Source organism: Primulina tabacum, chromosome 16, assembly GCF_025594145.1.
Source record: "Primulina tabacum isolate GXHZ01 chromosome 16, ASM2559414v2, whole genome shotgun sequence".
In the NCBI taxonomy this organism is placed as follows: Eukaryota; Viridiplantae; Streptophyta; class Magnoliopsida; order Lamiales; family Gesneriaceae; genus Primulina; species Primulina tabacum.
In genome coordinates this window covers 3,016,093-3,027,996 of record NC_134565.1, presented here as the reverse complement: position 1 = coordinate 3,027,996, position 11,904 = coordinate 3,016,093, and the positions used below count along the sequence as shown (strand labels likewise).

At 32.4% G+C, this 11,904-nt stretch overlaps 1 protein-coding gene across 2 annotated transcripts; it reads left to right on the top strand.

The window, feature by feature from the left end:
- Positions 1 to 4,840: 4,840 nt before the first annotated feature.
- LOC142529202 (uncharacterized) lies at positions 4,841 to 6,982 on the top strand. 2 transcript variants are annotated; one of them, XM_075634662.1, is made up of 7 exons: positions 4,841 to 5,352; positions 5,463 to 5,579; positions 5,722 to 5,787; positions 5,926 to 5,994; positions 6,156 to 6,242; positions 6,363 to 6,503; positions 6,617 to 6,982. In XM_075634662.1, exons 1-7 carry the CDS (start codon positions 5,002 to 5,004, stop codon positions 6,734 to 6,736), a joined length of 951 nt encoding a protein of 316 aa, XP_075490777.1. In that variant the 5' UTR covers positions 4,841 to 5,001; the 3' UTR covers positions 6,737 to 6,982. The 2 variants fall into 2 exon arrangements, with proteins under 2 accessions (XP_075490777.1, XP_075490776.1); XM_075634661.1 differs by having other exon boundaries at positions 4,842 to 5,352; positions 5,463 to 5,630.
- Positions 6,983 to 11,904: the final 4,922 nt, after the last annotated feature.

Sequence of the window (11,904 nt, the reverse complement as noted above, 5' to 3'; positions counted from 1 at the left end):
GCCACGATCCGTCAGTCCTTAAAATTTATAAACCTTGTTTTCTACAATATTTAAGAAATTCATTTTTGCAAGATCTTGACTTTTTCAAAAAAGTATAAGTAATAGTAACGGTACTACATGTAAAATTTTAAAATAATACAATAATTCAAATAACGTGTTATTACAGCCCAAATTATTACACCCAAATAGATATTTGCTAACTAAAATGTCGCAAAACCAAAGTCAAAAAAAATCCAGTCATCTTTATTTTCTTGTCTGCGTATGAATTTGTACAAATTCATGCGCACAATCGCTGTTGGGTGTAATAATTGTCCCTTGCTTGATAGAGCGATCGAACCGTAGTGCTTGAGCTGCTGTGCGGTTTAAAAGATTTGAGTTGCACCATTACCACTAGCTATAGTTTTTGGTAAAGCGGTAAGCACTCGGTCCTACAATTGGTATCAGAGCCAAGGTCACGGGTTCGATTCCCATTGATTGCAATGAGTGTAATTATTGGGAGGGAGATTGTTGGGTGCAATAATTGTCCCTGCTTGGTAGAGCGATCGAACCGTGGTGCTTGAGCTGCTGTGTGGTTTAAAAGATTTGAGTTGCACCATTACCACTAGCTATAGCTTTTGGTAAAGCGGTAAGCACTCGGTCCTACAACCGCCATCAATTACGGTTCCGAACATAATTGAAAACATGTTCTGTAATTTTATTATCGGAATAATTTAGACGAATATAATTTGTATCATAAATAAATTATTATAACATATTTATAATTGAGATTTTGAAGCATGCGTATAGGATTATAAGCATTTCATGTTTCTTTGGATTTTGAAATTCATAATGATATTATTTTATAATTATAGTCGTGGTATCTTGGAAAATCATTATTTAGTTTTCAAAAAAGAAAAATAAAATAGAATAGAAAAATATGCACTTTTATAATCGAAATATAACAAACTTAATTGAAATGAGATACTTGGGCCCCCACGTTTATATGTAAGTTGACATATATATTGATGATATAAAATTTAACATTTGACCACATCATAGATATACGTATATGATAGTAAATCTTTTCGAACGAACTCGAGAGCCGATTTACTATCCATAGCTGCGAGCGAGGTCGCAACCCTTTGAACTCGCCGGAAACTTGGATAAACATACCAATGATAATTTACATTTCAAAATGTATATCTATTAATTTTCCAAAGAAATGTGTAACTAGGTGTGACATTTCTTGCCTTTTGTCATGTACTAGAAATGTATCTAAATTAATTGTCGACACATTAAATCAACATTATGAGTGACAAGACCAATCAAATGTAGTGTCCTAACTTCGCACAAGAAAGAAAGAAAGAAATTGTCCATTTAATACTTAGATTTTGACACACACATCAAATGAGAAAGTATATGATATATTGGATGGAGTTCATGATAAAATAAAGAGCGACCATTGTTCGTGATTGTTCGTGTTAGGAGAGTGATCAAAATAAGACCACGAATAAGCGGCCAATTGTAATCTATAAGTTAATCCAATCATTAGGAGAAGATACTTGGGGCGCAACAAATTCTCATGCTTGTGTTGTAACAAGAAGATATATATTTTTTTACTCTTTTTTTTAAAAAATTAAAACCGGAAACGGTCAATTCTCTATAATATATACTAGTATAGTGACGCATGCGTTGCGTTCTTATACAATATTTTTTATAATTCATTTGATTTATATTTAAATAAAAATCAAAATGTAATTATAAAAAATAAAGGGGACTACATTGCTCCTCTATAATATATACTAGTACATCAATGTACGCTGGCATTCGTGCTTGTACAATATTTTTATAATTCATTTGGTTTATATTTAAATGAGGATCAAAATATAATCATAAAAAATAATGGAGACTACATTGTTATTTTGATATAAGATTTAAAAAATAGATAGAAAAAAGAAAGAAAAATTTTAGGTAATAAAGACTATATCCACTGAGCTACAGTGATTTGCTTTAAAATTTTAGCTATTTATTAACACTAGTAAAATAGGCGCACGCGTTGCATGTGTTATTATTATTTTTAATTTGATCAAATAACACTAAACAATTAACACTAAATTATTTTCAGTTTACAATAAATATTCGATTTAAAAAGAAATTTTTGTTTAGATTTTTTTTAATGTAAAATATGAAGTTACTTGAGGAGATTTTTAATAAGATAAGAAGTAGGGGTGTTCAAACTTTGGATAAAACCGAAAATCAAAACCGAAAAAATCGAACACTGAATCGAACCGAAAACCGAATTGTATAATTCGGATATAAATGTAAAACCGAAATTTATTTGGTTCGATTTCAAATTATATATGTGAAAACCGAACCGACTCAAAAAACCGAAATTTATTAAATTAATAATTTTTTTATTATATATTTTTTGAGATTATATTAGTGAATGATGAATTATTTTGAATAATATTTAATTAATTGTTATTTATGTAATTCATTTAGACTTTATATTTAAATGTTTTACTAATAAATCATGTAAAAAAATAACATATTATATTTTACAATATATTTATCTTATTAATTTAAATAATTGTATCAAAACCGAAATAACCGACCGAAATAACTGAACCATTTCGGTAAAAAACCGAAATAAAGAAAAATAGTTCGGATATCGGATTATATATTTGTAAAACTGAAACAAAAAACCGAAAACCGAACCGACCGATGAACACCTCTAGTAAGAAGGGTAATTATAAAATTAAATATTTTGGTGTTTTTTAAAGTAGTTACTCTAAGATTTTCAACTTAATAATATACTATAGATTTGGTCCGAACTTTTTTCACAAAAATTTTTTTGGCTATTTAACTTTTTTTTAAAAAAAATAAATAAATTTGTATCTCTCGTCATCGTCCTTTTGTATCTCTCCTCTCCTACTTATTTTTTTTTTGTCTGGTTCACGAGTAACTCTCGATCACTATCTTTCATCTTAACGCAGCAGCTTGCATACATATCTCTCTCCTAAGCTTATGATGCGATCCCGGTGAAATGAGTGAGCAGGGTCGGATGCTCCACCGGATCTGCTATCAAGATGTTGGAGGAAATAAGAGCAATGTAGATATCTGAACCAGAAGCTTCTTTCTCGGGCGGAGAGGATTTCCTGCACTCAAAAAGGTAACCACGTGAATGGACGTCGGAGGGGTGTCCGGCGTGGCCACTCCGATGCTTAAGTCAGTGAATGATTCAAGCCAAGAACCAATGTAACCAAGTGATGTTTGTTATATTGGTGTGAATGAATGAATGTAAATGTAAAGAGAGAACCTGATATTTATAGTAGGAGAAGTAATGATGACCTCGTTCTCCGTACTACCTACTAATTATAGTAGGACGGCTGAGCACACCCTATATTCTGACTACCTACTAATTATAGTCGGACGGCTGAGCACACCTTATATTCTGACATGTCAAATCTCATACTGGTCACATCCAGCCCATCTGATTTTGTCAACCCATCGGCCTGGTGTCAGAGATGGGACAGTCGCCCACATCCTATTCTGCTAGTATACTCGAGTGCGGTGCTCATATCGAGGTGGCCCGGGTAGAAAGTTCCCGGGATCTTGAACGAGAGCCCGGGCATCCGGTGGCCCGGGGAGGAGACGTCCCGGGCATTCACGGGAGCTTGAACGAGAGCCCGGGCATCCGGTGGCCCGGGGAGGAGACGTCCCGGGCATTCACTCGCCCGGCTTCTGATGAACCCTTCCTGCCGACTTGTCCTGATTCTGGCCATCCATCCAGTATCATGGGTCGTCCATGCTCCGGGCACAAGAATCGTCCATGACTCGGGCACAACCTCCGGCGCCCATTCACGTGGTTACCTTCTTGAGTGCAGGAAATCCTCTCCGCCAGGGAAAGAAGCTTCTGGTTCAGATAACTACATTGCTCTTATTTTCTCCAACATCCACTACAAGAATAAATGCTTATGATGACATTCATAAATGTCATCATATTCAATATTTAGTGACATTTAAGTTTTAGTGACACCTCCAACAAATGTCATCTATTCCAATGTCGTCTTAAACTTACTGACATTTTTTAATGTCATTATAAGATGTTAATGACAACTTCATACGTGTTACTAATTATTCATATAATGAAAATTTTAAATGTCAGGAAAACTCATGTTTAAATATATTTATAGATGTCCTTGTTATTATAGTAATAATGACAAATTTATATGTCAGTTAAAATCATTTATAATGACAACTAAAAGTGTCGTGTATGTTATTTATAGTGACAATAATAAATGTGAGAATATTTGGGTTGGATAAATATAGGAGGAGGGAAAATTAGATAAAATAAATGTGAGAATAAAAAAACATATTAGATTAGTTATCCTGACATTTTAATTAATGCCATTTTTTATATGGAGGGAGACAATTATTTTCCCTCCTCCAATATTTATTTAAGCCAAATATTTTCACACTTATTTATAGTGAAATTTTTAAGTTTTTTAATGATTTTTTACGATGTGGGAAAAGTAATTGTTCTCCTCCATATAAAAGATGACATCAATTAAAAATGTCATGATAACTAATCTAATATGTTTTTTTATTTTACACATTATTAATTTTTTACAAGTGTCATTATTAAGTATTTATAACAACATTTAATTAAAAGTGTCTACAAAAAAGTGTCACAATAGCCATTTATTGTTGTAGTGATCTTGATAGCAGATCTGGTGGAGCACCCGACCCTGCTCACTCATTTCACCCGATCACCTTATATTAAGGAAGTCACAACCTCTCTATTATCATTTATTGTTTACGAAAACCCACAATTCCTATTATTCGGATAATGTGAAGTAAACATTCGGGATTAAGGCATTTGTATATCTCTCCTTGTGCTTATATAAAGGTAGCCACGACCTCTCCCCTTCAAATTTCTGATACAGAAACTGCATCAATCACACCCCCAATCCCCTCTCCCATCGCTTTCTTGAATCCTCTCCAAAGCACCAAGAAAAAATGAAAATGGCAGCCTTTTCATCAAGCCAGCAGCATCCTTTTTTCCTCCTTGACTCGGACATTGATCCGCACAATGCCTTGTTTCCCCAGTTTTACGAGCCCCAAGCTTTTCAGAATCTTGACCACTGTACAAAAGTCGCTGCCATTAGCAATAATGAGGCTTCTGCTCTGAGTGTAACAAACAAGAATAGCATGGATTCTTCCTCCATAGTCACTCATTTTTATAATAAGCATGATCGTGATGATGATCATAATTATCACAGCAAGCATCTTGCTGTAAAGCCCATTAATCCCATTGGCAAGAAGAGGAAACGCAAACAGGCCTCTTCCTCAAATTCTGCTCAGTCCAAGGTTCACTACTCTTTTACCTTACATACATACATATATACACACATAATTAATATAAACACACACTAAAGTGTGATTTCGGATTCTTGATCCAACATCTTTCTGTGGTGTAGGATATGAGAGAAATGAAAGGTAAGAAGGAGAAGAAAGTGAAAAACAGTGAAGCAAAGAAACAAGACAAGAAAAATGAGAAGAAAGAAGCAGAAGAAGATCCAGCAGGATACATTCATGTAAGGGCCAGAAGGGGTCAGGCAACAGATAGCCACAGTCTTGCTGAAAGGGTCTCATATTATTTATTATTCATTTTTTTAGATTTATAAAAAATCCCATATTCCAAATTCGATTTTGAATTTTAATCCTAATTTAAAACAGGTGAGGAGGGAGAAAATCAGTGAAAGAATGAAACTGCTCCAAACTCTTGTTCCTGGTTGTGAAAAGGTGACAAAACTTTTGAAATATTTTTTTGTCATAACGTAAATGTCTGTTTCATTTAAATTAACGACACATTTTGCCTGTGTTGTTTTGATTTGTGTTTATTTTTTGGTGCCATATTCATGTGGTTTAATTGGTGAACAGGTGACCGGAAAGGCCCTCATGTTGGATGAGATAATCAACTATGTTCAATCCCTCCAAAATCAAGTCGAGGTGATTTTTTTACGATAATTGAAGTTAAAAAATAGTTATGTTATCATTTCTCATCAATCCATCAGTGTGAAAGATGGATTCAACGTCCTTGTTTCATCCAACATTTCTTCAGTATTCCTCATATTTATTGTTTAAATATCCATTTATTTTACAATTTGCAGTTTCTCTCGATGAAGCTTGCTTCTTTGAATCCCATGTTCTATGATTTTGGGATGGACTTGGAATCATTCATGATTAGGCCTGATCAGGTTACACAATCTTTCAACAAATTATTATCATCACTTTACATTTGTCATATATATATTAAATTATTATTTAATTTCCATCAAATCTCATTTATTTATTCTGTCTTGCAAATTTGCATGCAGAATTTAAGTAGCTTGCCATCTCCATTACCAAATGTGCAGCAATGCAACCCCACAACTCTACATAATCATCCTATCCTCGATAATTCCGTCTACTCTCTTGTGTTTCAACAACACCAAATCCCGAACCAGCTTCCTCACGAGGTACTAATTATTTTACTAATTTGTGAAAATAACGATGGATACGAAGTGGTTGCTAAACTTGGTTATTTATGTTTATTCGTCTTTTTTTCTTATCTTAAACGTTATATTACTAGGAATTCGAGTGGATGGAGGAAAAAGGAGCAAGAAAAGATACTAAAGATCATTATTCCAAGAAGAAGGGCATCGATTCTTTTTTCTTGCCGATATGGCCGATGAACATGATGAATAACTAAAGGGCTCCAAATTCAAGAATCAGTGGGAAGCAAAAGGAATGATAATATTTAATCTCTTTTTCAAGATCTTTTAATCTGTTCCTCCCCACCAATATTGCAGCACAAATTCCAACCTTGGCTAGATGTTAAAAGTTATCTAGCTAGGTCTCCTAGCTAGCTATCTTGTCAAAATATGTATTTGGAATTCTGTTATTACAGTCAGGTTTTCACTCTGTAATAATGATTTTTGAACTGATGTGTTGATAACTTGGGAAAACTATTTTCTTGTAATTGCATGTTTTTTTAGTCACCACGTACGTCGGTCAATTTACCGTCTCATTCAATTAATTCGTATTTTATTTCATTTTTATTACTTTTTTATTATAGCACCGACCACGGCGAAAAATAATAATGTAACATCGAAAATTATTAACGCGACGCTAGATATTGATATCTCTTTGGTGAGAAGGATTATTTTTTTAAAAAAAAATACAAACATGTGAATACAAATCATGAATTGATCGATAATGAGACAAAGTTAATTAATTAAATGACTAGTTATAATTGGAACCTGGTGGGGCTTGCATATTTATGAATGTGGGAAATCTTGATTTATTGTGAATTGATTATGCTTGTTCCATATTCACCTAGCTAGGTTTATAGAAGAGAAACGAGGCAAAATTAATTAAATAAGGGGAATTTATAATGTAGGCATGTCTGTTGTCCATGGAGAAAGGTCCCATAATTTCTTTTATTTAAATTACTATTTATATATATATATGTATATATTTTTTAAAAAAGTTAATGTGATAAATGATTATAAGACATCGTGACAAAATAATAAATTTATAGATTAATTATATCAAATTCTTTTAAAATTAATATCTCATAAACTCTTTTAAAAAATTTATGAATTCAGTCGATAAAAGAGCTTAAAAGGTCAGCCAAACATCGATGTCATACAAAAAAGTCGTGACTTCACCGATGGTGTTGAATTTAGTAATAAATTAAGGCAAAAACTTGTGTGAGACGGTCTCACGGGTAGTATTTTGTGAGATGAATCTCTTATTTGGATCATCCATAAAAAAATATTACTTTTTATGTTAAGAGTATTACTTTTTATTGTGAATATCGATAGGGTTGACCCGTATCACAGATAAAGATTCGTGATATCGTCTTACAAGAGACCTACTCATAAATTAAAGCTTGATTTATTGCCAAAATGTTCTTGAATGTTTTATAGTAACTTTTGGGGTAATTATCATTTCAATTAAAATGGTAAAAATCCCATAAAACTAATCTTTGAATAATGTTGTTTTTTAGCAAGATCATCTTAAAAATTAATTCTTGAACCCATGTTTGGCATACTAGGGTACAAGAATTCAATTGGTTATCCATAGAGGAAGAAATAGAGAGGAGCAATATTGAATTATAACCACATATATTATTACATTTCACGTTTGGGACAAACAAACATACATATAAATTAATATGTGTGTGCCCATTTGGTCCAAAAATGTGTTTAGCAACAGCAAACATTTTAAAATTAAATGAAACAATTTTTTTTATAGAAGTCTTATTAAAAGAAAATAGTTGCATCGAAATTTGCATAAAAGGAACATTATTTCATGTATTAAATATTATATTTTCACACTAGCATATGTCTAATAAGTAGCATATTTAAATTAATTTTATGGAAGACATTTTATATAATTTCTTTTATTTTCTTTTGTGTAAGATTATTATTATGATGGGACATGTCACATTACAATGTAAATAGTATATCCATGTATGGTTGGCATCAGCCACTTTATTACATTCACTAGTCAACGTAGATACGTCAATCTTGGCCATGCCAAGTTCTTTTCCTAAATTAAATGTGTCCACAATTTCTACGAGATGAACATGGATACTTCTTTGTTTAATTGAGAAAAGTTATATTCTTACTATGTTAGTTTGCATATTTTGAATTTTGTCATGTTATCAGTCAATTTATAATATTAGATAGTAATTTCATTTTTTTTCTTTCTATTTTAGCCTTTTTCTCCGTCTGATTGCTGATGTGGTGCCAAAAAATGATGATAGCGTTACCAAAATCTGATGGCGTATTTGATATCACGTCAGCACTCCAATAAAAAATGAATAAAATAGAAAAAAATATAAGTTATTGGACAAATATCGTAAATTGATTGATAACATGACAAAATAAAAAATGTACAAATTATATGACAAAAAATATAATTTTCCCGATCATAATTTTTCTTCCATATATAATTCCCATAGACTACCCCCAACAAGCTAAATTCTCGGGACTTCATGATTCTACCTCATATGGATCATGTGCCATTGTTTCTTTTATTTGTCCTTTTTCTTTTCTTTTTCTTTTGGAAGAACACCACAAAATGTAACATGGCGAACTCTATCGATTTATCAAAATATACATCGTCCATATAACTCTAACGAACTTGAAAAACTATTAGTCGATAAGCTCGTGTCGATTATTCCTATGTGTCATTTCCTCATATATTCGAAAATTCCCGAAAGTTAGTCGCCTTGATCTCAAATATATTAAACCGTATCCTCGCGCGCTACTCGGACTACACCGTCTCAAGTTCCGTCGTGGATAGATGCATGTATATTTTTGAAAAGACGATAAGAATGGGAGAATATCAAATCAAATATCAAGCCATGCAAAGGTCGGTTCGGGTGTGTCCGGCCTAGAGTAGCCCAATGTTGGAAAGATGCAGCCTAGGTCGCAACCGATAGGGCCACCACGCCGTGGCCCCATCGGAGCTCTAATGTGATGCATGGAGGTGGAGTGGTGGTGATGGCTTTTGGGGTATTGAATAAGTTTGTCTCCTGAACTTGGGTTCAACATATGGGAGGGGAGGAAGCAGAATGTGACATACAATTATTATGGTGGTATATATCCTCATGTATTGCATATATGGTATGGGTTGCCCTAATCTGAACTAGGGTTTTTATCCCACTTGAATTTTTTTTTTTAAAAAAAATTATTACTCTTTCACTTTATTTGGACAATGGTTCCTTGTTATGAAAAGTAAGTCTGAAATTCCACAATTAATGATTGAGTTGGTGCACATTCATATCGTATAAATTGTCTTAAGAGCTAATAAGATGTATGTTTTATTTTTAAAATAAGCAAAATGTCGATTTTAGTCTTGTACGTATTCAGGTGTAACATTTTTAGTCATCAATATTTAGCAGAATCAAAACATAGATATAATAGAGACATGGCTTGTAGCCTAATGATCTCACCCCCTGTCGAATTAGCCGGTTCCCCGAGTTCGATAATCTCTTCTCACGTATGTTGTAATAAAAAAAAACGCACATATAATATTATGAAAATAAGAGCACTTATATTGGTGTTCAAAACCATGTGTCTGAACATCGTGGCATGTTAATCACTCATTCACTTGATCACATCAGCCTGGGCTGAGAATTTAATTGTATTTTTTAAAACATTTGTATGGTATGTGTCTCACGCACCATCAAAGGCATGAGGGGTGGGCAACAACGTCCATGGCCCACCTCACATGTCACTTTATTTTTTTTAAAGTTTAGTTTTTCTATTTGTTTTAAATTAATTCAAATATTTAATATAATTTTTAAAATTTTTATAATATAAAAAAAATTTCATGGAAAAAATGTAACGGTGGAATTTTTTAAAAATTTAATAATTTGAACAGCTATTTAAGGTTATTTTAATAATAAAAATCAAATATCCATCACATTTAACAAATTATTTCAAACATCCGGATACAATATTATTTTATATCACAAATCACTCAAAAAATATTATCTATGATATTTTCATCATCTCAATTTTATTTTAATATTTGTTTCTAAAATCCTATTTTGTTTCGAAATGGATGAAAATAACCGAGTTTTTTTTAGAAATTTCGTGAATTATCCAAAAATGCCGGAAGAAAATGTTTCTTTTCAAAATTCACAAATTCCACAAATTATTCATATTTTGCTTACTCGCCAAATTATCCAATTTCGAAATACATGACAATCATGTGCATCACCAACTTCGTGCTGATTTAATTGAACCATTGTGGTAACAATGCAACGACAATCATTGAATTAGTATTTTACAGCTTCTCTTTACGTTTAATTTATATGTTGTTTTTTTTTTTAATTTGATGCAAGTGTGATTTATTTTTATATATTGTATTCCTTCATTCAAACTTATAATAAAATTTTACTGAGTATATTTTGGTTTTTCGAAAATTAGGTTACATCATAAACTGTTTTTTTGACGTTTTACAAAATCTTTTGCTAAATATGCTAACTAGCATTGGCCCAACTGGTAAAGACTATAAATGATTCAAAGATTTTTAGAAAAAGTCCTTGATTTTGACTCTCATTCAACGTGGATGTTAGTGTAGATTAGCTTGAAATGTAAGGCTACGATCACTTGCAGTGTTTGATTAAATCAAATTCATCAAAAAAGAAATCCTACCACATATTTGTTCGAACCTCACTGCTACAAATTCATCGAAGGCAGTAAATTGGTAAAAAAACAAAAAGTAGGCAACATAACATATATGTAAGGACCAGAAGAGGAGTTGATGAAATAATAGCTAGCTAGTTGACATTTTCTGTGTCAAATTCAAGTGAGAAAACAACATAATATAATCAATGTCTATAAATAAAATATTTCAGAACATGCCATGTTTATTAAAGGCAGAGGCTCTTTTTGACAGACTCTGAATTTTTGTGTTCCAGTCAAAATACTTCCACAATGATTTCTCTGTTGTTACATTTAAACTTTCTGTCTTCTTTGTGCAATTTGCACCACTTGTTTCCTTTACTCCATCCCATAACCTGTCTCTTGGAGTTTCAGGTAAACAGTCCCAAAAATTTGAGTCAAGATCAACTGAACAGAAGAATATAATAGCTAGATTTAGTTAGTGCATATATACGAGCTCGTATACGTAGGTATACATGTATATATATGTGTGTGTGTGTGTGTGTGTGTACTGAAGAGGGTGGGGAAAGTACCATTAAAAGTGAATGGTAACAAAGTGTGAATTCGAGGGCAAATATTATTCAAGAGAACGGATGGAAAGATAGGAAGCTTGGAAATTAGAACAAGTCAGACATGCTTCGGTATATCTACAAGTTATTGCAAATCATATATGCTAACACAAATGAGGATT

Coding starts and splice junctions, on each gene's coding strand:
- LOC142529202 (XM_075634661.1), top strand. CDS start 5,002: ATGAAAATGGCAGCCTTTTCATCAAGCCAGCAGCATCCTTTTTTCCTC. Junction 5,631..5,721: donor GCCACAGTCTTGCTGAAAGG/GTCTCATATTAT, acceptor AATTTAAAACAG/GTGAGGAGGGAGAAAATCAG. Junction 6,243..6,362: donor TCATGATTAGGCCTGATCAG/GTTACACAATCT, acceptor ATTTGCATGCAG/AATTTAAGTAGCTTGCCATC.